The sequence below is a fragment of the Meriones unguiculatus genome, chromosome 3 (genome assembly GCF_030254825.1).
Source record: "Meriones unguiculatus strain TT.TT164.6M chromosome 3, Bangor_MerUng_6.1, whole genome shotgun sequence".
In the NCBI taxonomy this organism is placed as follows: Eukaryota; Metazoa; Chordata; class Mammalia; order Rodentia; family Muridae; genus Meriones; species Meriones unguiculatus.
The window spans coordinates 155,318,710-155,344,144 of record NC_083351.1 but is presented as its reverse complement, the minus strand read 5'-3'; the positions used below and the strand labels follow the sequence as shown (position 1 = coordinate 155,344,144).

General features: G+C 36.4%; 1 protein-coding gene across 22 annotated transcripts in view; it reads right to left on the bottom strand.

Annotated features, from left to right (window-relative positions):
• The window catches only part of Adgrl3 (adhesion G protein-coupled receptor L3), a 780,523-nt gene that overhangs the window by 106,925 nt on the left and 648,163 nt on the right, over positions 1-25,435 (bottom strand). For all 22 annotated transcript variants that reach the window (XM_060380826.1, XM_060380806.1, XM_060380808.1 and 19 more), the window contains 2 exons: positions 8,850-9,059; positions 6,036-6,256 (listed from right to left, as the gene is read on the bottom strand). In XM_060380826.1, the coding sequence (XP_060236809.1) occupies positions 6,036-6,256; positions 8,850-9,059 (431 nt within the window). The remainder of the gene's footprint in view (positions 1-6,035; positions 6,257-8,849; positions 9,060-25,435) is intronic.

Below are 25,435 nucleotides of genomic sequence, written 5' to 3'. Positions count from 1 at the left end.
AAATAAAAATGCTTTGTGATATGCTATAAAAATCGCCGTGGAATACTACTGATTAAAAATAATTTTCTGAGAAGATTTAGCCAAGTAGAAATTGTGAACAAATTTATAAATTAAACCTGTGAACAAAACTATCGGATAATGTCAAGCTCAATGTTCCTCAATTCCTCTTTGATAACACTGTAATGTGCTTGGATAATATCATAATGTACTGTTTTTACAATTATTGGTCACTTTTCAAACTTAATGCTTATACAAGTTATTTGATAAACTGAAATGAAGAAATTTGGGGTATTTCAGTAACACAGATAAGACCTTTATAATTATTCTCATGCCGGTGAGCTATGAAAACAAATGCAGAGATTGGTGGATAGCTTTACAGGGATTTCCAGATTGTAATATGATATCAGTTATTTCTAAGACCTTGGCGCTTCTTCTGCTATCCATGGATTTCTGATTGGTTATGAATGTCCTTGACTTAATCCATGTACTTAGAAGTCCTGTATCAATTTTCCAGCCCATAATTTATCTCTTAGATTACCCTAAGCTACCCATTTCCAGTGCACTTCCTCTTCCTGGCCCTCATTTTCTTGTTCCTTCCTCCAACCCAGTCAGCATGTGATCTATTGTCCCTTTGGTTGTACACAAGAGATGATAAGATCATAAGAAAACTATTGGAGCTATCTAGGCTTTTAACTGTTTCAACTATTCATGTTTTTTTTAAATATTTTGTTAACATTTAAAAAAATGATTTGGTTCAGGTCATAAAATCACAGTATTTAGAACTGAATTTCAGAACTGTCCTGTTTGAATTATAATGAATCTTCATTATAATCATGCACTGACAATATCCCAGGGAATGGCTTCACTGATTGTCCAGAAAAATAAAAGCATGAGAAATCAGAGATAAAAAGGAATAATGTTCATTATTAACACTGCAATTCAGATTTGTAAACCACTTGCCAAAGGTTATTTTTTAAAGTTTTTAAAGTTGTTTAAATGGATTTTTTAAATGCCATGATATTGTGTTCAAATGTTATTGTAAGTATGTTTTTTGAGTATATGTCAATTAGATTTAAAAAATTTGTTATACACACATCAGAAGATAATGACTCTTTCATAAGCACTGCAAATTGATGGAAAACTAAACAACATCTTAAGATGAAATTATGTATGCTTTGCTCATGAGCATGTGTTCTGTACATAATAAATTCAACAGCCTAATAGCTTTCATAGAAAAACACATCAAAATCCATCAGCCAGATGGAATATGATAGCTATCTCTATCTGTATCAAAATAATACTTATTTAGCCTACAAAACAATTTTCTCTCTAAATTCATCACCTACCATTGCTATCAGTCTTTTCTTAGAAATGTAAGCTGTTTTTATTAAAGGTTTCAGATGTAATACCTCATTACCACTATAATGAAATGAATAAATACACTAAAAAGAGGAGAAAGAGAAGTCAATTATTTAGATTACATTGCAATATACTATATTAATTAGAATTTTCCTGGATATACTCAAAGCACTAAACTAGAATAAAAATTATAATAAAAAATTTCAAGGCATAAGCATTTACTTTACAGAGATTAATAAACATTTCAGAAAACAGCTAGCAATATTTTTGATTTCTGGATCATTGTAGTTCATGTTAGACTAAACTATCCACATTTTTATTGTTTTTAAATCAGTGTAGCATGAAACTTAAGAGGTACATGTGAAAAAGTCTTTTTAATGTCTTCTGCCAGTTCTATGGTTATAAGCATTTCTTAACTTCCAAAATTTTGCTTTGCTGCAACATTTCATGAGAAAACAAAAAGTTATATAGTTAGCAAGTCTGTGGAAAGTCAGACAGAAGAAATTAAATTTATCAGGAATGAAATAAAAGCAACCAACAGCAATTACAGGAACTGAAAAGACAAAGACAAAAGATAATAGATACCAAGTTACAGAATGCAGAAATCCTACAAATTGAGTAAAAATTCAGTATCTTGAATGGGGGATGTAGCTCAGTGAGAGAGTGGTTGCTTTATATGCAGCACTCCAAATTCAACTTCAGCACCACACAAAGTTAATTAATTAATTCCATCCATTGGTCATAATTTTATTTAAGATGATATCTTGATTAAGCCCAAATGGAAATATGACATATTCATGTCAGCTTTGGGGGGTAAATACTTATCACCAAACAATAGCTCTCTTTTCAACACTTTCTTCTTTAATGAGCATAACATTTTTAGGCAGATACTGGGTTCAATGAAGACCCTCAAAGTAGAATTTAACTATACTCTCTCCATAGATCCTGGATTCAACTTTGTGAACATTTGATTTTTAAATGTATAAAACAACAAAGTACTTCATGCCCGTTTATAATAAAATATTACCAAAACTTTCTCTATTCTTTTGCTCCCTCTTTCACATGTCTTCTGTCATTTATCTCTATTTTGCTTTGCTTTTGGTTGGAAAAAAATCATAATTGTATAACTGAGCAATTAAGGATTGTTTAGAATCATGCCTGGGAAATAAATTACCCTTTATTCCCACAGAGTAATAATGTCAGTAAATGAGACCTACCAGTTGTGGGACAGGAAATTAAAGCAATGATGGCCAAAGCTTTAACAAAGTCACTAGGGACTGTGTGTCACTGATTATAAGACAGATTTCTACTATGCAAAGAATGACAGCCATATCAAAATAAATGACTAAGACACAAAGCAAGTTGACTCAGTAGGTAATAGAAATTTTTGCAAACAACTAGGGAGAAAAGATAAACATTGAACTAAAAACAAAAAGGATATCAGGAACATCTAGCAGGCAAGACGGGACTGCTCATGAACAATTTTGGACATAGTTTAAGGTCACACATGATATAACTCAGCTTAACTTCTTAGGGGGAGAATGCATTAATTAAAATGCAAAATCCTGTAGTCCGGGGAGTGACTGCTAATGGGCTTCTTTATAGGTTGATGAAAATATTCAAAAATCAGTGGTGATAAGTGCACTAGAGTGAGAACATATTAAAACACGTGAAGTATATAGTTCAAAGGAGTAGCTTTATGGCTCGTGAGTTACATCAAGAAAGACGATTTTTGACAAGAAAGAAAAAGAGAGCCTATGATGAGCGTAATGCCTCTCTCCTAAGACATCTTCAGAAGCAAAGTTGGATAAAACATTTTGCTAATCTTTAGTCTGGTCCCAGAGTTGTTATGGGGACTGACAGAATAAATTTAGATTTGACTGAAATAACATCAGATTTGAAAATAATTGTCACATTGAGACACATAACATATCCTGTCATTAAAAAAGAACACACCAGAAATGTGATAGTCTTTTAATTGTGTTGTTAGTGTCTGGGCACTGCATGCTCTATTTTAACTACACTCTCACTAATCCTGGTGTCTTCTTTGTGTCATTCGCTCTTTATGAATCCCCATTTCTGGGAAGCAAGCTGCTTTATTACTGGCATGTTCGGGCTGCTGACGGCTGGTTGAAAGTCATGAAATCTGGCTTATTAACCTCTGTACAAACTGGTGTTATCTAACCTCATCTGAGACTTCTCTGCTGCCTTGAAATCTTTTTATTAATGTCTAATTGGCTCTTTAACACATTTTCCATGGTGCTCATCTCAGAACCTTTCAAATCTCTTGTCTTCTTAACATGACCTTGCCACTTCACTCTACAGAAGTCAGCATCTTTTGCTTGGTGAAACTGTTCCATGCTTATAAGTGGACCTTACTCATTCTTTCCTTCATTTGCCTCCAAAGAGAAAAGTTATTACACCATCACAAAAATAAATCCAACTGCATTTGAAGTAAACCTGACGGTTTATCAAATGTCCGTTTCACACCTGTCTCTGTAATAGTAGATAAGTCAGAATGGATGTACCTGATTTTCCTCTTCTATACAACTTATACCACAGGCATGGTGAATGCTAAAGTTATTTTCAAAGCATTCAATTAAGCTCATTCTAATGTTGTGTTTAGTTTTATACCTTTTTTTTTAATTTTTAATCATCCTGGGCTCTTACCTTTGCTGAATAGCCTATGTGCACGAAATACAAATGAAAAAATAACCCGTTTTCTCTGCATTAATTTCCTGTCAATCTAATTCCTGTCAGACTATATGTTCCTTTTTAAAATATTTATTTATTTATTTATTTATTTATTTATTTCCTATCACAGCCCCCTTCCTCTTCTTTTCCTGGTCCCACCCTCCCTCCATTTCCCCCCACCTCCTCCCCTGTTATTCAAAGAGGGGATACTTTCCCCTCAACAACCCACCCCAGTTCATGAAGTAGCATCACTTGTTGGCTGGCAAGGGCAGCCATGCCAGGGAAATGTGATGGAAAATCAGGTAACAGAGTCTATGTCAGAGACAGCCCTTGCTCCCCTTACTAGGTAACCCATATGAAGACCAAGTTACTCAATGGTACATCTGTGTAGGGGGTCTAGGTCCAGTCTTCAGACTTCATCTTTCACAAAGCCCTTCTATATATTGTTTTGTTTTATGCCGGGCAGGCACTCTGACACAGAACTGAAGCCTCCCCAGATCATGTGACACTGTTTTCAAAATTCCTTCAATGATTCCATAACACAAACCAATGTTTTCAGTGAAATTACTGCAGGGTATAGATAATATCTGCACCCTCTACTAACTTGTTGTTTTCACACCTTCCAGTCTGGCTTGTGCTTCTAGCACCGCCTTGAGATGTGGTGCTTATCCTACTTGAATTATCTCTGACATCAATCACCACTGGTCCTGAAAAGCTGACATGAAACGTTCTCTTGTTCCAATGCTCTTTTTCTCCGGCCCAGCTTACTCACTTTTCTCTGCATTTATTCTCCCATCCTTAGTATACACCTAAAATGTAAGTACTCATCTACCCCGGGAGTTCTTTCTACTTCTTCAGGCAAATCTTCCATTCACTGTTTGGGATCTCAGTTGTCAGGAAAGCCTTTGGAACTGAACACATTTCTTATTTTTTAAAAAATAATTTATTTATTTTTATGTTGTGTTTTGTCCGTATGTGTGAGTGTGCCAGTTCCCCTGGAACTGGAGATATTGGCAGTTGTGAACCTATGGGTGCTGGGAATTATAGCTGCTTCCTCTAGAAAAGCAGCCAGTGCTCCTAAGTGTTGAGCCATGTCTCCAGCTCCATTATTTTCCCTTCCTTCCTTCCTTCCTTCCTTCCTTCCTTCCTTCCTTCCTCCCTCCCTCCCTCCTTTCTTCCTTCCTTCCTTCCTTCCTTCTTCCTTTTCTCTCCCCCTCTTTCTCTCTCTCTCTCTAGACAAGGTTTCTCTGTGTGGCTTCAGCCGTCCTGAAACACACCCTATAGACCTATCTGGCCCCCCTACTCAGAAATTTGCCACCTCTGCCGCCCAGATGCCATGGACCACCATATCCTGCCTGTATGTCTTTCTTATGTGCTGCACATCTTTACAAACACACTTTAACAATTTAAAGGTATATTGAAAACAAATTATATTACTATACTCCAATAATAATCTAGAAAAAAAGAGGAAAAGATTGAAACTGTTCCCACTCTTTCAATTTTTCTGTATATATATATCATATATATATATATATGATGTGTGTGTGTGTGTGTGTGACACACACACACACACACACACACACACACAATCCAGGATTAGCACTGACATCAAACAAATAGAGGGCAACAGTATCAGAAGTTACTCTGTGGTCTGAAAACAGTTTTCATGCACATGTCTAAATGCTCTGGAAAATAATATAAAGTTATCATTCTTACAATTACTTAAAGTTGTAATCTACAAACATTATGCAATTCTAAAATGGCATCTTTGTTTCAAAAAGAAAAATCTCTCTCTCTTTTTTTATTTTTTTCACCTCACAGCAAATACACAGCCATACATTGAATTATGCCCCGAGTTGCTTCCACGATTCCTTTAGTGGATGCTGTGAGGGCAAACCCACACCAGGGGACTCCAAGCTTTTACCTTGAGTGGATCTGAGAAGAGGGAAAGAATAAAGCCAGCAAACAAACACTGAACTCACACTTTGTCTGTGCCATAGCTTCTGTAGTCGACGGCGGCAGACACTGCCACTATGAGCGCAGGCATCCCGTAGCCGACGAGATAAAAGTACTTCCTGCGGGAATGCTCACTCTCAAAGACTTCCACCAGCATGATGTACAGCTGCACCCCTTCTAGAAACATCCAGGTGAAGGCCGCCAAGAAGAAGAAATGTAAGAGGGCTGCGAACACAGCGCAGGCGATCTAGGAAAAGGAAAGCCAGCTTCAGTCTCAGATCTGCCGTCCAACACAAAACTAACACTAGCGGCTTCAGCCCAGCAATTACAAAATAAGTCGACAACCGCATAATCTGGATAAGACTCATGGACTACAAACACTGAAATGAATTAAACATAACCTACTTGAAAACTGCCTTTTATCTTAATTACAGCTTATGGCTGACACCACATTAAAGTAAAGGAAATCGTAACATTTATGGGGAAAAAAAAATCTGTTAGGAGCCCAGGAATAATTACTACTGAGATTAGTCTCAAATTTTTAGATCCTTATTGTTAAAAATTGAAGATTTTTAATCTTGAAATCCAAAAGCGATTGTGTATATAACCGTAACTCGAGGGTTGGCTAGGCTGAGGCAATAGAATCGAGAGTAGCCTGAATTAGAAAGTGAGACTCTGCTTCAAGAAAAATAAATAAATAAATAAAATTAAAATTAACGGAAAAAGGAAGGAAATAAGAAAGGAAGAAAGATAAAGATATAAAAAAAATAAAATGATTCTAAAATCGATGTTGTGTTTCTTCTGAACACAGGCTAATATGTCGAGTTTTGCTTTCTTATTTCTTGTTTGCAATGCGAACAACTGAAGGTCCTGTCACTGAGCTTATGCTTGCCTCAGTATCTTCACATAGAAATGAAGGAGAAACAACAAATCAGGTTCCAAATATGAGGGGGAATGAAAAGGGAAGTCAGGTAACTAGTAAAAAGAGGAAGACGGTTTACTGAGTAACTCTCTGCCTACATCAGAGAGTTCTCTATCAGTCTCCATCTTCATGTCGTTCAGCACTGACTGGTTTTTGTGCAGTACCCACTGCCCGGTGAAGTTTATTGCAACGTACTACGTCGGGGAATTAAAACTCAAATATTATTCTACATGAAAGGAACTAACAGTATTTTAATTAGAGGTTAACTAAAGAATAGAGTATTAAAAAAAAACTCACACAATTATTCATTTGAGGATTTTAAGGTTAGAATTTCATCTATAAATTTTTATAATCATAAGGCTTTAGTTTGAGGAGAAAATGTGTACTTTGATTGCTTATTCATATACATGCATTTATGAGAAAAGCTATTACATTAAGTATATGCTAACCAATTAAAAATATATTCACCATAATTGTATCCTTTGCAGTCATTAATCATGAATGCATAATCACAGACTTGAATGAAACTGCATTTTATGCAGCATGCATATGAACGCATACTGGAGAGCAACATTAAGTGAGTAAATTATTTATTATACCCACAAGTCTTTGGAAAACTACAAAGTAAAGTTTTCCTTTCCTTTGCAGTTCTAGTCATTCGAACTTCCAAATTCCTGAACAAATTTATGGCTTGTTTATTGATGGTGTGAATGTAAAATCACATGGTCACTTTGGAAAGAGATTGGCAATGTTATCCTCAAAAAAACGTAGCTTATCACAAAACGCATTAACTATGTTTATAGTATGTACTTAAAGAAGTTAAAAGATTATATATATATATATATACCAAAAATAAAACAACAAACAAACAAGCTACAATGCACTAAAATGTTGATAGCAGCTTTATTCAAAATTGTCAAGAGACAGAAATAAACAAAATGCACTTCAGTGGTTTAACAGATATATAAACTATAGTATATTTACAAAGGAATGTTATTCAGTGTTAAAAAGAAAAGGGCTATCAGGTCATAAAATGATATGTGAGAAACCTAAATGTTTATTAGAAAAAGAAAAGAACCAATGCAATAAAGTTAAATGGTATATGATTCCAATAATATTGGGGAAAGGCAAGACTACTGGAGAACATAAAAAGAAAAAACAAATGCCATGGCTCAGAGCTGACAGAGTGATAAAGAAAAAAAATACAGAGAGTTTTCAAGACAATGAAACATATTACATATCTGTATACGTGTGTGTCCACAGAATACATAATACTCCAGAAGAGTGCAGGGAATCTTATGAAAGAAGGGGGAGATAGTAAAACCTGGAGAGGACAGGAGCAACAGAACCAAAATATATGAACACAGGGGTCTTTTCTGAGATTGATACTCCAACCAAGAAGCATTCATAGAGATAACCTAGAACCCCTGCTCAGAAGTAGCCCATGGCAGCTCAGCATCCAAATGGGTATCCTAGTAAGCGGAGCAGGGACTGTCTCTGACATGAACACTTAAATGAATTCTAATGTAAATTATGAACCATGGACTTCCAGTAATAAGAAAGCGTCACTAAACTTTCATGAGCAGTCACAAACGCATCACTCAGGTAGAAGTTTGGATGACAAAGGCAGCTAGGCACACACGCAAGCATGAGTTATGGACAGTCACTGCACTGTATGAAACACCAGAGCCTTTTGTAATAAAGAAATAAAATGATACATACACCTCATCTGTAATGTTCACTGTTTCTTTGTGGCAATGGACTTGAAAAACGAAAAGCAGCATAAGATGTGTACATCACTGTCTGTGAACTGAACAAAAGGAAGAGACAATTTCGAGCATGCCTTTTCCCATTGCTGACAGTCCTGCAAAGCTAAAACCAGAGGTAACCTTTGCTAAAGGCAACATAGGAAGCTTACTGGTTGGTCGGTTCTGTTGATTCCGATCAGGAAGAGCAGCTCTGCCACAAATAGGCTGATGCAGAGGTTCTTGTGAATGGTGTTCCGGTCACTCTGGAGCCCACGGAAGAAGCAGAATGTGAAGATGCAGATCAGGAGACAAACAAGAGACAGCAAGATTCCAACCCACGTGATCACATCCAGAAGAAGATCATGGACTGCATCACTGTGCTGGAGACACAAAAGAGACTGTGAGTTGCCTTTGGGCTTTCTATTCCATAGTTAAAACATTTTGTCTGCTTTTGCTAAGAAGTAAAACACTTGGCAATTCAATGGCTACATTCTTAGTATATATATTTCCAGGATATAAATAACTGAACAAGATCAATGTGTCTGTGGCCAAAGACTTCAAGGTAAAACTGTAGGATTTACCCTATATTGCTTTTTTATTTTTAACTTTTTTTAATTAAAATTTTATTTTTTAATATTATTTACAGTTTATTAACTTTGTAACCCAGCTGTATACCACTCCCTCATTCCCTCACAATCTCACCCTCCCTTCCTCATCTTCTCCCTACCCTTTTCCAAGTCCACTGACAGGGGGAGGACCTTCTCCCCTTTCATTTGATCCTAGCTTATCAGGTATCTTCAGGCTTGGCTGCAAAATCCTCCTCTGTGGTCTAGCAGGACTGTTCCCCCTCGATGGGGTGGGGGGGATAGGGGAGTCGGGGGAGGTCAAAGAGCCAGCCACTGATTTCATGTCAGAAATAGTCCCTGTTCCCCTTACTAGGGAACCCATTTGGGTACTTATGGGCTACATCCAAGCAGGGGTTCAAGGAATCATATTTTTAATTTTTAAAATTTTTATTGGTTCTTTTTGAATTTCATAACATCTACCCCAATCCCACTCATCTCTTCCTCCCCTCCTTCCCACCCAGCTCCCTTACAACCTCCTCCCAAACAAAGGAAAAAGAAAACCTCATTGTGAAAGCTGTAATGTATCACAATGTGTACCACAGTGTACCCTTTTCTCCACACTTCTTTGTAAATGTTCATTGCAATGACTTGTTAGTCTGATACAAGGCATTTGGCTTCTGCTACTCTATCATTGCTTTAATTTTTTTAAGCTAAAAAAAAAAAAAAAAAAAAAAAAACTCCTGTACTAGAATATGCTAATCAAAACTATAAGATACATGTTTAGAAAATTAGTGCCTCAACTGATTTTTGAATCAACAGATGTCTATATGTATATGAAACTTATAACTCCTTGTACTATAAACGAGTCATCATGATTTTCAAATTTACTTCATGACTTTTAATTTTAATAAAAGCCTTTAGTTAATTCTGAGGAGTAGCAACTCATACACCACATATTTAGTGGAAAGTTCTCAAGTAATGCGGATCTCCACAGTATTTACATTCATATTGCATTGCTTTAGACTTCATAGTAACTTCTCAAAACAGTAACCTGAGTTGAGAGGCAAAGTCAAAAACAGTCTGTACATGGCCATTCCACTTTTATTTCTTGCATTTGTACAAAGACATAAAAACCTAACTTCTGCTGGTAAAGGAATTTTAATTTTAATTAATTTCAATTTCTGTAATTTTTAACAAGCGAAAATTTTTAGAATGACCTAAAGATAATTCTCAAAAATGTAACTTTTTTTCAATAAGGCAACCAGATAGATATATCACACACACACACACACACACACACACACACATCACATATATAACAGTGTATCACTTATGGAAAATTGTAAAGGACAAATCATGGACTTAGGGCTGAACAGGGACACGGTACATTCTGAGAAGCCAGAGATCAGTTAAAATTTAAGCCAACACCATTTTTGTCTGTGAAGATCACACACACAGTCTTGCTAGTACATGTGAATACCAATGCCAGATGAGGGCAGAGGCATCAGATCCCACTATAACTGGAGCGTTAGACAGCTGTTTGAGTTGAACCCTGCAAGAGCAGTATGTGTTCTTAACCACTGAGCCATCTCTCCAGCCTCTCATAAACATGTTTTATGATGAAAATCCCACAGTACCTTCTACATTAAAATAGCAAGGTCACAAACATTAATATTAGTTTCCATCCTTTCTCTTTTATTTTATTCTCTTTCTCTTTTATTTTAGTTGAAGAACTTGATCGTGTGAAAAGCATGAATATGAAACCTTCTAGAAGCAAGTCATTATCCCAGAATCTGAATCATATGAATCAGAGCGTTTTCCTCCTGCCAGATGCAGTTACACGCTTGTTATTTCATGAAGTCCTTTCCTAGAAATGGCTGTGAAATAGCTTTGAAATATTCCTGCATAAGTCGGCTCTATTTCTCAAGAAAAGCACAAATCATGAAGAAAACTAGGTGAAGCTTTGTTTTAGCTGCTTTGTTCTCCTAAGGATATTACTAAAATTGCCCTGGTCTCTGATAGTTAAATGACTTTGTAGTTTGTGAGTTAGCTCCCTAAACAGAGAGCTATTTGCTCTCAGCTTTTCCTCAAAGGAAAGAAACTGCTGGAGTACCAAGCCCCAGTGTTCAGCACGGCAGTCTCCTGTGATGGGAAAATGGCTGGTACAATACCTTCTCAAATGTATCCCAAAGACCTAAAGCACTAAAGAAAAATAGAGGCGGAAACTGAAAACCTCCCACTTTTGTTTGCCTGGGTGGTTGTATTATTAGAAATGTATTTACTTGGTGCCTCCGCAGACCCCTCACAAGCCCCATGCAGAGTTGTTGAGAAAAGAATACCAGATTTCAAAATGTCAGCAGCAAAAGTACATAAGACTCAAACACAGAACAATAAAGCCTGGTGACTAACTCACCCTTAGTGTTGTCTGTCTACGAAACATCAACAGCCATCACCAATATGTATATGATACCAGGGTAAAACACCCTTGTGAGTCAACTCAAAATTTAAATATTATCCATATGATAAAAAGAAAAGAGAAAACAAACAATAAATACTTATAAGAGATGCAACCATAAATAAGACCTTTTTTTTAACAGTTTGTCATAACAGAATTTCAAGAAGGTCAGTACTCATACATACATATATATATATGTATATAAATAATATGTATAATTAAAATTATTCCCTTCAAAAGAGTGACCATTGAAATAAAAGAGATAGTTTAATATTATAACGTGATAAACTTTAGAGTCGTGAAGTTTGGAGCTTGTGAATACTGAGTTATTTGTAACAAAGATTTCAAATCCTCAAAAGATAGTGTAATATTGCAATGTGATAAACAAACATAAGATTTATGAAATTTGCGGTCTGTTAATACTCAATTATTTGTAACATAGATTTCAAATCCTTAGGGTACCTGGACAATGAAGGTGGCATCTAACCTGTAACATCATATCCCAACTTACAAGTGTGGCCATAAATAATATGATACACAAAATGCTCTGTAAATATTTGGTTTCGAGCCATTTTATTCCCATTCTTTTGAGACTAAATATCTAAGACTTAGAAGCAGAAGGAATTTCAAGATGCAAAGCCTGAGTTAAATAGCGAAACTTCAGTTCCAGGGGATCTGACACACGGTTCTGGCTTCTGTGGGCACTAGAAATGCATGGAGTACACCGACATACAGACAAGCAAACATCAATACATAAAATACAATGAAGTGGAAAAGGAGGAGGAGGAGCAGTCAACTTCTTACTCTATTACTCTGTTCTACCTCTTTTGGCCTGTTCTGTGAAATGTCAGAGGTTGGAGAGAAAAGGGGAAATGGAGAAATGTAATTATATTCTAATCTCAAAAAGAAAAAAAAATATATACATCCCCAAATAGTAAAAGTATATTTTACTATATAATGTGGAAAGTAGTATATTTCCACATTAAATCGTGAATTCCTTTTCTAACTATTTTCTATTTATTTATTACTTTTGAACAAAGTACAGAAAAAAAAAAACCACAATTTCATGTATAGATCCTTCCTTATAAAAAAATAAGCAAGAAGAAAAAGACTTAGATGGGAGTCTTGCTTTCACTATCATAACTCAGTGCGTTTTACTGCAAAGACTGCTCAGTAGACTTATAGAAAACATAGAAACAAGACAGAGAAAATACATGAAGGAAATCATCTTCCTACAAAACGATGGGTGGACAATCTCAGAACAGTGTGATAGATAGTCGACAAGATATCAGGAACTTTAATGATTCTTTTTCCACATTTTTGAAATGTTTACACAAACATAATTTTTCCCCTTTCTCTGAAGGTTCTATTAATGTGTGAAGTGATGGGTATTTATTTTTCTAAGAGCAACAGATAATTTCTGATTTTTTCTTTTAACTTGCTCTCACCCAATCTGCTTCTACATGTCACTAAAGAAAGCTCAGGGAGAACGATGTAAGGAAGAAAGATAGCTCAGGCATTGCCTATGTACGGCACTCTGACTGACCATGTAAACCGCAAACATGTCAACACACGCAAACATCTAAAGAACGTCAACTCGTATTTATGAAGCAGGGAAATGAGACCTTTGCCTCATTGTTTTAAAAAATAACTCAGTCTGGAGTGCAGTAACATCCAAGACATTCTTACCAGCATTATTTAAAAAGCCAGTTAACACCACAATCTATAGATTTTTAAAATACTCTTCACTGGGGCTATACAACTGTTCCCAGATGAATAAGACACCGAATTAATTAGTTTTGATTCTCTCCAATTTCTTTTTTAAAGAAACATCTTTGAGAATTGTAGTTCCTGGATCATTTTATCATAACTACGAAGTGTAGGACAGTAAGTATTAAGAAATCATTTTACTTTCCGCATACAATTGCATTTTAGTATTATAAAACTGTCTTTTAAAACTATTTTGTCCTCAAATATTTGTAATACTGCTAAAATGTCATTTTCCTCCCCATAAACAAGGACATGTGTTTTACAATGTCTGTGCCATGAAATAAAACATGGGTGACAAATGTTGGCATCACTGAAGCTCACAGAATTCAAAAAAGTCTATGTTCTGATAAATGTGGTTTGGAGACTGTTAAATAAGTTCCTGGAGTTTCTCTACATCTTGGGAAACAGGTCACCAAGCACGAAGGTCACCTCACAGGCTTACGGGAGGTAACGGGTTCAGTGGTCTGAAGCAATGGTTTCTTCTGTAGAACAAGACAAAACTCACAGTTGAGTAATCTAGTGAGAAGGGCAATAGGGTATTCTCTCCTACTTCTTTATAGCAAATTAACCAAATAAATTCACTCCAAACCTTTATATTTTTATCAAATACAAATCAACATCAGTATTTTCGAGCTTTCATCTTAAAAGCGAAACACTAGTTAGTCAGAGGTCAAAGAGACACGTCCAGCTGCCCTTCAGATTTAGAAAATCTCAGCAAATTCTCTTGACACAACTTCATGTGCTTGGATGAGTTGTTGGTGGGGGGGGTCCCCTTTTCTAAGAAACAGGGGACAGGATGGGAGATAGGAGGAAGAGGGAGGTTGGAGGGCCAGAGGGAAACGAAGGAGGGGCTGTGATTGGCATGTAAAATGAATAAAATAATTAATTGATTTTTTAAAAAGGAATATAACTCCATGTTTTATTATATTTGAGATTTTTTTTTACTGTAAATTAAAAAAAAATAAAAAAAGAAAGCTCATCATAGTTAGCAAACCAGATTCACAGCTACCATATCAAAGGAAGAAAGAAAAAGAAAATTCATTTTTTTAAAAAGAAGTTGATACGTCATTTCTCTCACGATTGTCTTACTGTGTGCAGGAGAGGACTCACAGCAGTGAGCAGCTTCCTAATTTTGCTCAGCACGCCCTAGTTCTACCACTACATTTTGCATCCTGATAAGTTCTTCATCAGATCATGAAGAGCCTCAGATTTTAGAAGAGGGCAGAAGATTACAAAGTATAAAGTCATTGTAACAGCCCAGAATATCAGGCTCATTTTAGAGCTTCATGGATGAAACATTGGCAACCTTTTTTTTTTTTTTCTTTTGTAGATGCTCAGGTTGGTTTTCCCCTGAAAATTGGTTCAGGTGATCACGGACAAAGTTCATATACTAGCTCAAGCCATCTGCATCATCCTGAGTGAGGGATATCAGAGGACCAATGTAGTATGGGGTGATCCTAACCTCCTCCTTTCCTTTACCTGAGAATCAGATGCTGGGTTTTCTCTCAAAATTGTACTGTCTTAGTTTCCTTTTGTGAATATTAGGAAAGGTTTTTTTTTTTTCCAACAGCTGCATTATGAAAATGAGTGATCAAATTACCAAAGCTCACATGACCATATTGTAAAAGAAGAATGAGCACACGGTACTTTAAAGGTGAATGGAAGGACATAAGGAAACCCCCAAAAAGAAGAACATCAAAGGCTGAGCATAATGTATAACACACAAAATGAACATGGCACTGAGTTGGGGCAGAATATTAGAGAATTAATGCCCTTACAGAAACGAATTTCACAAAGTTTGACTGTGATGCCCAAGATTGCGTAAATCAATGGAACCTTAAAAATATTACCCCTAATAGCAGTTTAACGTGCGTTGCTATTCAGTGTGCATGGCAGTGTTGAAACCATAGAGGTTTTTAGACTTTCAGACTTTCAGTTTTAGTCATATTTATCATCCCCAAACTCCCCCATAGCCTCTCCCTCACCCAATCTAATTAACTTCATATTCTTTTCCTATCAAAAACAAAACAAGCACCCAAAACATACAAACATGATTTCACTGAGGAAAAGGGAAAGGGAACATAAAGTTTTGTCCCAATACAAAAAACCATTTGTGAGTGGTAGCTCCTGGGAAACACCAGTTTTCTTTAGTGGAATGCACTAGGTATATCAGCCACACACCTGCATAGCCTCATGCTACCTGGAACCACTGGCCAACACAAAAAAAGACTAATTATTACTATCATTATGTGACTAACAGAGCCAATTACTTTGTGCTCATAAACATTATCAAAGAGAAGAAAATATTTAAATTGAAAACAAACTGAACTAAGAATGAAAAATTAGTAAGTTTTCAGTTTAGGTGGTAGAAGCCTGTGAACGTCCAAAATACTATCCATCTAATATCGGTAAATGCCCTATAAGAATATATTTTGCATGGATGCCACGTGTCAGGTATGGATTGAAACAACATAAGTATAAGCATGTGCACACACACATTATTTATCTGGTTTCTTTAGCTTTAGCAACTTCGGATAAAAAGAAAAATAATAATTGCCAGGCTTCCTTTTTTCCTATTCTCATAAATAAGCTCATATTTTATGCAGAATAGGGTCTACCAGATACAAATTTTTAGGACAATTATCCCCAAAGCTTAGAGGCAATAAGTGAGATAGCAGTCATTAAAAATAATAACAATAATAATAATCTTAGAGGTTCCATGGATTTTCCAGGCAGTAAAGACATGACAACACTCACACTTTAATGATACGCAGAATAAACTGACAATGCCTCGTTCTATATGGCACAGGCTAGACAAAGTGGCTTAATGCAGAGCTGTTCTGTTCAAATGCTTTTAAAAGCTAATTTACTCAAGGTGTCTTAAGTATCTGTTAGAAAGCTATATGAGCAACTATTCTGGAGAAGCTTGTCCAATCCTCTAGAGTCCAGCAGTGCTCTAATTTTATCTTGTATTTTCTAGACACAGCAGAATGAAACAGGTCAGAAGAAGCAAGAAATTCATCAGTGAGTGGTCTCCATGCTAAATCAAGCAGCCTTCTGTGATCTGGAACAAATTGAGTGCAGTTAGAAAACACTTCAACTAGTTCCTACTAAAAATAGGATGGGCAACAGAGAAGCATTTAAAAAAGTTTACTTATTCTAAGTATTGATTTATAAGTACACTTAAATTTCATGGGTGCTGACTTGAAAAGGATTCACAGTGTTCATGTGCCAGATATTTTGGTGAGTTTGAAAGCTATTGCCGGTTGTGATGACATCTTGCCTCAAGTATATACTTTGATAATTTCATTGTGGAAAAAAAATATTTTCTTTTCAAGCCAAATCAAACTTCTGGTCTAAACTTCTCTTCCTGAAAAAGCTACCTGAAAAGAGCTAGAAATCTGTTTACTTAGAAAATCAGTTAAGTACCTAAGCCTTGATAAGTAACCCCTTCCAGAATAAAGAATGTTGGGGGTTGGTCTACTCATCTATTCTAATGCAAATTACTGGCCCCCAAGATATAGCTGTCCCCCAGGCAAACACATCCTCACTTCACCCACCCAGTCTTTACTGTATAAACCTTTCTCTACTTAATTTAAAGTTAATTGGTTAATAACTTAAGCCTGTGACTGGGCAGAAGAGAAGTAGTCCGAGATTAGGTTCCTAGTCTTGGGGTCTGACAGGAACCGCAGGCTAGGAGAAGGAACCTGGAGCACTAGGCCAACAGGAAGGGGCCATTATGCTTGGCCAGATGCAACAGAAGCAGTCCAGATAGGAAGATCTATGTCAAGGAACTTGGGTGTATAGTAGGGAAATGGCAAAGTAGCTTAGAGGGTTGACATCTACCCAGTTACCGTGCTTTAAAGTTTTCATAGATCCAAGATTAGTTGGGATCTGTCTGGGTAGAGAAGCCCCCAAGAGTCTAATATAATTTTCAGCAACAAAAAACTTATGGTGATTAGAATGAAAAGGAATTGGTGAATAGCAAATAAAAACTGATATTTTCAGAAAACATAATGATTAATGTCAACAAAGTCTTTGTATATTTTGTTACTTGATAGATTAAAAACTTTCCTAAGGGAGTTTTAGAAGAAAATTTTATTAGCATCACAGAATCAGTTGATAATGTGAAGAAGAATGCTCATGATGACTTGCCTCAGATGACAAGAGCCATTTACCTAAAGACCAAGAATCCTGACAATATACCTTCTTAACTTTCATTCCTATTCCTATTTTCTTTGACTATAAATTAAAAAAAAACAAAACAAAAAACAAAGACAAAAACAAAAAACAAAAAAAAAAAACTAACTGTAAAGGCAATGGAATAATTAAAGCAAAGTCTACACTAGAGAAGGCCTACGTTTCCTCCTTACTGTAATCAGAATCATACTGTGGACACTTCTGGTAGTTGGAGCCCCCTACCTCCTGGAATATGCATGGTTAATTACTTTTTATGTTTTTTAATAAAATGGTTCTCAATAGAATTGTAAGGGCACCACTAGCAGCTACTTAAGCTATGCTTGTGAATGCAATATGATAAAGACTGAAAGTTGTTGCGTGAGGGTCTAGACTCATATTCCCTGTGTATAAGAAGAGCACAATCATATCTAATTAATTTTTTTTCTGTAATCCAGGGATGCAGATCAAGTAGAGTGTGTTATTAAAAAAAATCTCTATATATATTATGCAGTTGTTACATATAATATATACATACATTACATACATATATATATATACATATATATATATATAATTTACTGGAGCAAAAACACTCCAAAACTAATACAACTTTATCTTACATTACTTATACACCATCAGTCTCAGTCTGGTTAAACAAAGATCCTTGGAAATCATGTCCCTTTTTGGAAGGCATCAGCAGCAACTGGCTGAGCCTCCCTCCTACATTCACATAGCACCTTCTATCGCCGCTTTAAAATGTTTCTTACAGAACGCTGACTTTAACGATTACTTATCCAAATTATGATACAGATTCGAAGCTTTTTTTTTGGTTACAGAGACTGAGATCAGGTATTTGAAGAGCAAAGAAAAGAAAGAAATTCATCTTCGAAGGAAGTGACAAAGAACGTTTTCAAATACATTTCCATATATTCCTCTTAATTACAAAAAAGTTCAATATTCTCATACACTGTATGAGTTCAATAGTCTCGTACACCGTAACTTCGATCAAGTGACTAAACATAGTAATACGAAGGGGGAACCATCTGGACGCACAACCGTCTACCGTGCTTTAGTATCTACTACGTTGAAGTCTTGCCATGAGTCAGGATCCTGAGCAATTTCGGCCTTGAATCAATCAACCAAAGCCAGTGCCTAGACTCTATCAAGTGATTTTCTTAGGCATGAAAAAAAAGAGGATGAAGACTAAAGTAAACTAAAGAGCAAGAGCAGGTTAAGGTGAAGTGTGACTCTTGAGTAGTTCCTCCTTAGGAAAACCAGAGCAAAACCCAAAAGTTCTACCGGAAGAATGGGGAGATTTTATACATGAATCATACAGTAGATAATAGAATTGCTCTAACATAAGTATCTTTTTGGCAGAAAAAAAAAAACAAAACAAAAAACATTTAACATATTTGCCAAAGAAATTAGGGATGGAGTATTACAATGTAAGCCAGTTTCTTACAAAAATCTACTAACAGAGCAAAAATACGCATGCATATATAAAATGGTAGATATGTGACAAATTTTAAATTTAGATAGGAAAAATGGTTGACTATTTATGAACGTTTAAATAAAAAGTCTATAAAATGTTAGAGTAAAAATAATTTAAAAATTAAATTTTAATGGTTTTTTTTTTTTCCTCCTAATCCTAAACATGAGAATGAGTCCTGAGTTACATAAAAAAAGAGCCCTGGACAACCATCTCTAAAGAAATTATTTCAGAAAGATGCAGCTTCTGCATGCTCCATGGATGCCAATAAACTGTGCATCTTTTCTTTACTGCCTCCACAGGATATCTCCTCAGATATTGGCTCCCCTCTGCTAAGGCAGAAGGGTACGGAACAATGTTTCTTAAACACCTTGTCCTTAACTAATCTGATATATAGGTAAGACAGAGAGTGTTCACAAAACAGCAATGTACAAGCAGTGTAACAAAGCTAAAAAGGAAACAGTCCAAAATTACGTTCAATAAGAACAATCAAGCATAATTCTTTGTTATAAAAGACTGCAGATTTCTTAGGATATAGTTACTATCATAGCTGAAAACTAAAATTTCACATTTTGAAACTTTCTTCATGAAACTTTTTATATTTAATAAACATCAAACTTGTAAGTTATCTAGTATTTTGATTTAAATAAGTATACTTAATTACTACATAGAGGGCTTTGCAGCCAGTCCTGAAGATACCTGATAAAACAGGATCAGATGAATGGGGAGGAGGTCCCCCCTATCAGTGGACTTGGAAAAGGGCATGGTGGAGATGAGGGAAGGAGGGAGGGACTGGGAGGGAATGAGGGATTGGGACACGGCTGGGATACAGAGTTAATAAAATGTAACTGATAAGAAAAAAATAAAATTAAAAAAAATTACTACATAGAAAGTATGATTTTCAGTCTCTACATCCACCTCCATCTTGCCATCCTATAGTTAGATCTTTAAGTGAGGAAAATAATTTGGGAACTACGAGTGTGCAACTTTGAGAACTACACACTAAATATGCTTTTTTCCTCTAATGCAACACACTTACTAAGGTAATAAAGTAACTTTTCTATTTGCACTTTAAAGAAGAAAAATAGTCCTTTTAGAAAATATGGAGTCTCATTTGTCAGCAGAGCTTTACAGTATAAAATTACCTCATGTTTCCTTGCACCTCAGAAAAACTGTCCATTTCTAATGCTTACCACACAGATGCTACGGCACAGGACTTAAAAATTTAGGCAGGTGATATGGTTAAGCTGCTGCTTACAAGCATGATGACCTGAGTTCCATCCCCATAACCTACATGGGAAAGGAGTAAACCTAGTGCAGTGTGGTGACCTGTAGCTTGCACACATGTTGAAGTATGTGCATGCACATAGTCCCATGCACATAGACAATGACACAATGTAATAATAAAATAAGGTATAATTTTAAAATATATACATGAATAAAATCTTCTAGGTTGTGATTGCTTTAAATGGATTATTACCAATTAAGAGTGAAATACCTTTCCTCCCCCTTCTTCATGCATGCCCTTCCCCAAGTCCACTGATAGGGGAGGTCCTCCTCTCCTTCCTTCTGATCTTAGTCTGTTAGGTCTCATCAGGAGTGGCTGCATTGTCATCTTCTGTGGCCTGGTAAGGCTATTCCCCCCCCTCAGGAGGAGGTGATCAAAGAACAGGCCTATCATTTTATGTCAGAGGCAGTCCCTCTTCCCAGGAGGGGAGGAGGGAAGAGTTTATGGGGGGATACAAAGTGAATAAAGTGTAATTCATTTGATTTTAATATAATAAAAAACTCATTACTTTGTATATATTACTTGTTATTGGAAAAAGGGTATAAAGACAAAATCAAGCTAAAAAAAAGAGTGAAATACACAGTGGTTGTACATACACAATAAAATAAGGTATAATTTTAAAATAAATACATAAATAAAAGCTTCTAGGCTGTGATTGCTTTAAATGGTTTATTACTACATTAAAAGTGAAATATACAGTGGTTGTTTTTTGTCTTTTTGTTTTTAGGCTATGGCATGGAGACAGACATTAGAATTGGGGTGATACAACACCATAAACTTATGGAAAATACACAATAATCTAATTAAAGAACATAATTTTTATTTTTCTTATTTTTTATCATTATCATTTATTACAATTTATTCAATTTGTATCTTGACTGTGGCCTCCTCCCTCATCTCCTCCCAATCTCACGCTCCCTCCCTCTTCACCCCTTATTCCCCCTATGCCCCTCCCCTAAAAATAAATGTCAAGTTTGACTGGTAGGAAAGCATACAAACTATTTTATTGATAAATCTTTAAAAAGTTAAAAACTGGGTAAAGAAAGTAACTAGAAACATAAATTATCGTAATCTATTCTAGGGCATTTGTTATGTTTTTATACAAAAGCAGAGCATAAATGTTAATTCAATTAGCTAGAAACATATTGGATTTAGTTTACATCCTTTCTAACCTCCACTAATCATGATTCTACATTCAACTTGATTTTTTTATTTTTTTTTCACTTTTAAGCTTAGTGGAGAAGTCTTAATATACTAGAAATGCTATTTCTGTTCTGTATAAAATTATAGTCTCTAAGTTTGTATAACGATTATTTTTGTGTCTTAACAAGAGACAATGAAATATTTCTGTAGACAACAGAAGCAGAGAGATTCAAGAGCAGTTAACCAGCTGCAGCTGTGTTGCCAACTTGGGGTGTAGGGTAGCAATTTGTGCAAGTTACAAGTAGATGAGAGACTGTTTAGATGCAGCTGTAATTGACTAATGAAAGAAAATTATGAGCAGCAGTTGATAACTTTTGGTCCCTAATCAAAAGAAAGTTCCTCATAACACTAGTGTTATTAATCTAACAAGCCATCCTAAAAACAGACATGAAGACAAAAATCAAACAGGAAGTCTTCAGGCTCATCCCCAGATGATACAGCAGCTAGTATGGCTTTCACATTTAGTCAAAGATTGCTTTATATGTGTACAAGAAAACAGACTGCAAAAAAGACAACAGAAGGATCCTCAGCCCCCAAAAGACAGTCATGACAAGATCTAGGGCTACGTAGTAGAAGTTATGTATAAAGTATTTTGAAAACACCTGAAAATAGAGATAACTTAGTAAGTACTAATTACATGCCAAATACAGGGTCTTTAAATTTGAATGACTGCAGAGATTTCTGGAATTATAGGCAAGAAAATGGTAACATTAGTGAAACATTAGAAAAAAAAATAATAATTTGTTTAGCCACCAGAACTTTATGGTAAGACCTTATTACAAAGACACCTCATATTTTGGTCACAGAACATGGAGAAACCAATTTGGTACTGATAAGAAAGTCTTCTCGCTGCTGGCTAGCTTAGATAGTACTGAAAGTTACTATGCAGACTTCTTGGAGGAAAAGTCACTAACTCTTAGTCAGCTGTGAACTCTGTGAACTACAGAACCAACTAGAGTGGAAATTTATACCCTGAGGTACAATAAGGACACAAATTTTATGCAGACAACCAACCGCTTTATGGCTGGATTTAAAGCCTGGTTCACAGGAGGAAACGCATGCCTGGCACTATAAGTCTTGTCAGTAACCCGTGATTGGAAAGCTCATGTGACCCAAGGGTGAACCTAAGGCTAATGTTTTCATAAATGGACATAGTGTCAAACTTTCCTCTAAATTTGTGTCTGTCTACACACAGATTATTGAATCTCTCAGACATCATCATAATAGAATCTTTGTGAAGAGGATGGTCGTTGATGCGGAAATTTGTAACTGATTTCAAAAAAAAAAAGAGAGAGAGAGAATAATGTGGAGTACTTAGCCACAAAGAGTGTATGTTTATATCACACCATGTCCTCCTAAGGCTCAGGAACCATCACAGACTTTAAGAGCTAGAGGTTTGGAAGGACTATCAGAAACAACACCTTCTGGACATGTAGGACCACTGGACCCATGAGCTTATTATGCTTAAGTTTGCATGCCTAAGACATGAAGACCATAAAGCCAGTGAAAATTTCAGCATGGAAAGGGAAGAGGTTTACAGGCTCCCAGTCACAGTTGAGGAGTCATTGGTAGCTGATGGCTTCTTGGGAAGAACATTACTTTTTTAAAGATTTTGACCTCTGGTAGGTTGACCATGTTCTAGTTAATGGCCTTGTACACATGAATATATGGACAGAATATTGTACTCAGTGGGCTTTATAAAAAACTGGTGATATATTTATCACCCTGCACAAAACTCAAGTCCAAGTAGATCAAACATAAAACTTGATACACTAAATCTAATAGAAGAAAACGTGGGGAAGAGTCCTGAACTCATTGGCACAGGAGACAACTTCCTGAACAGAACATCAACAGCTCTGGCACTAAGATCAACAATTAATAAATGGGACTTTTTGAAACTGAAAAGCTTCTGTAAGGCAAAGGACATTGTTAATAAAGTAAAACAGCAGTCCACAAACTGGGAAAAAAATCTTCACAACCCTACATCTGACAAAAGGCTAATATCCAAAATATATAAAGAACTCAAGAAGCTAAACACCATCAAAGAAAATAATCCAATTAAAAAAAAAAAAAACATACAGAGCTAAACAGAATTCTCAACCGAAAAATCTCTTAATAGCCGAGAAGCACTTAAAGAAATCCTTAACATCTTAGTCAACAGAGAAATCTGATCAAATTGACTCTGAGATTTCACCTTATACCTGTCAGAATAGATAAGATAAAAAACTCAAGTAATAATACATGCTGGAGAGGATATAGAGCAAGGGGGGCACTCTTTCCTTGTTGGTGGGAGTGCAAACTTGTTCAACCAGTTTGGAAACCAATCTGGAGGTTTCTCAGGAAATTGGGACTAGATATAACTCAAGACCCAGCTATACCACTCCTGGGCATACATGCAAAAAATGTTCCACCATACCACAGGACACTTGCTCAGCTATGTTCATAGCAGCTTTTTTGTGAGAGCCAGAAATTGGAAACAACCCAGATGTCCCTGAACCAAAGAACAGAAAAAGAAAATGTGGTACATTCACACAATGGAATACTACTCAACTATTAAAAATAAGAAATCATGCAATTTGCAAGTACATGAGAAAACAGAACTAGAAAATATCATCCTGAGTGAGGTAACACAGACCCAGAAACACACACACATTATAGACTCACTTGTAAATGGATATTAGCCATATAGTACAGGATAACCATACTACAATCTGCAATAGACAGACCCAAAGAAGCTAAGTAACAAAGGCCCAAGGGAGGATCCCTGAAACCCACTCAGAAGGGGAAATAGAATAGACATGGGAAGTCGATGAGGAGAGGGAAATGTAGGGAGAGGGTTTGGGGAGGGAAACAAGGATGAGGATCAGATCTGGGCAAAGGGCTGAGAGAGAGAAGGGAAACTGAGGGAATAGGTCATCTCTGAGACAAGCTGTAGATCTGTGACTGGGTAGGCTCCTAGGGGGATGTGGGAGTGACTCTAGCTGAGACTCCTACCTGCAGAGGACTTGGATACTGAAGAGACCACCTCCTAGCCAGACAGGACTTCCAGTGGAGGAAGGGGTCATCAACCCACCCACAAAGCCCAAAATTTACCCTGTCTACAAGACATTCAGGAATAAAGATGGAGCAGAGATCGAAGGAATGGACAACCAAATGACTGGCCAAACCCGAGACCCACCCCATAGGAAAGAGTCAACTCCTGACACAATTGATGATACTCTGCTATGCTTACAGACAGGAGCCAAGGATAACTGTCCTCTGACAGGCTCCACATATAAGCAGATGGAAACAGACAATAAGACCCATAGCCAAACATTAGGCCAAGCTCAAGAAGTATTATGGGAGGGTGGGGGAGGGGGAATAATAGAAGGTTCCAGAGGAGACAAGAACTCCTCAAACCTAACCTAGGCCCATACAGGCTTACAGATACTGAAGCACCAACCAAAGAGCATGCATAGACTGGACCTAGGCCTCCATCACATATGTAACTGATGGGCAAGCATGGTCTTTATGTGGGTCCCCTTGCAACTGGAGGGGTATTGTCTCTGACATGAACTTTGTTGCCTGATTTTGGATCACTTTTCCCTAGCTGGGCTGCCTTGTCTGGCCTCAGTGGAAAAGGATTTACTTAGTCCTGATGCAGTTCAACATGGTGGAGTGAGTTTGTACATGGAGTGGTGGGGGCGGAGGGGTGGAGAGAATCCCCTTTTATAAAAAGGATGGAAGAGGGGATGGGGGAAGCAGGTAGATGAGTAAGACTGGGTGGAGTGGAGGGTGGGAGCAGGATGTAAAATGAATAAATATAT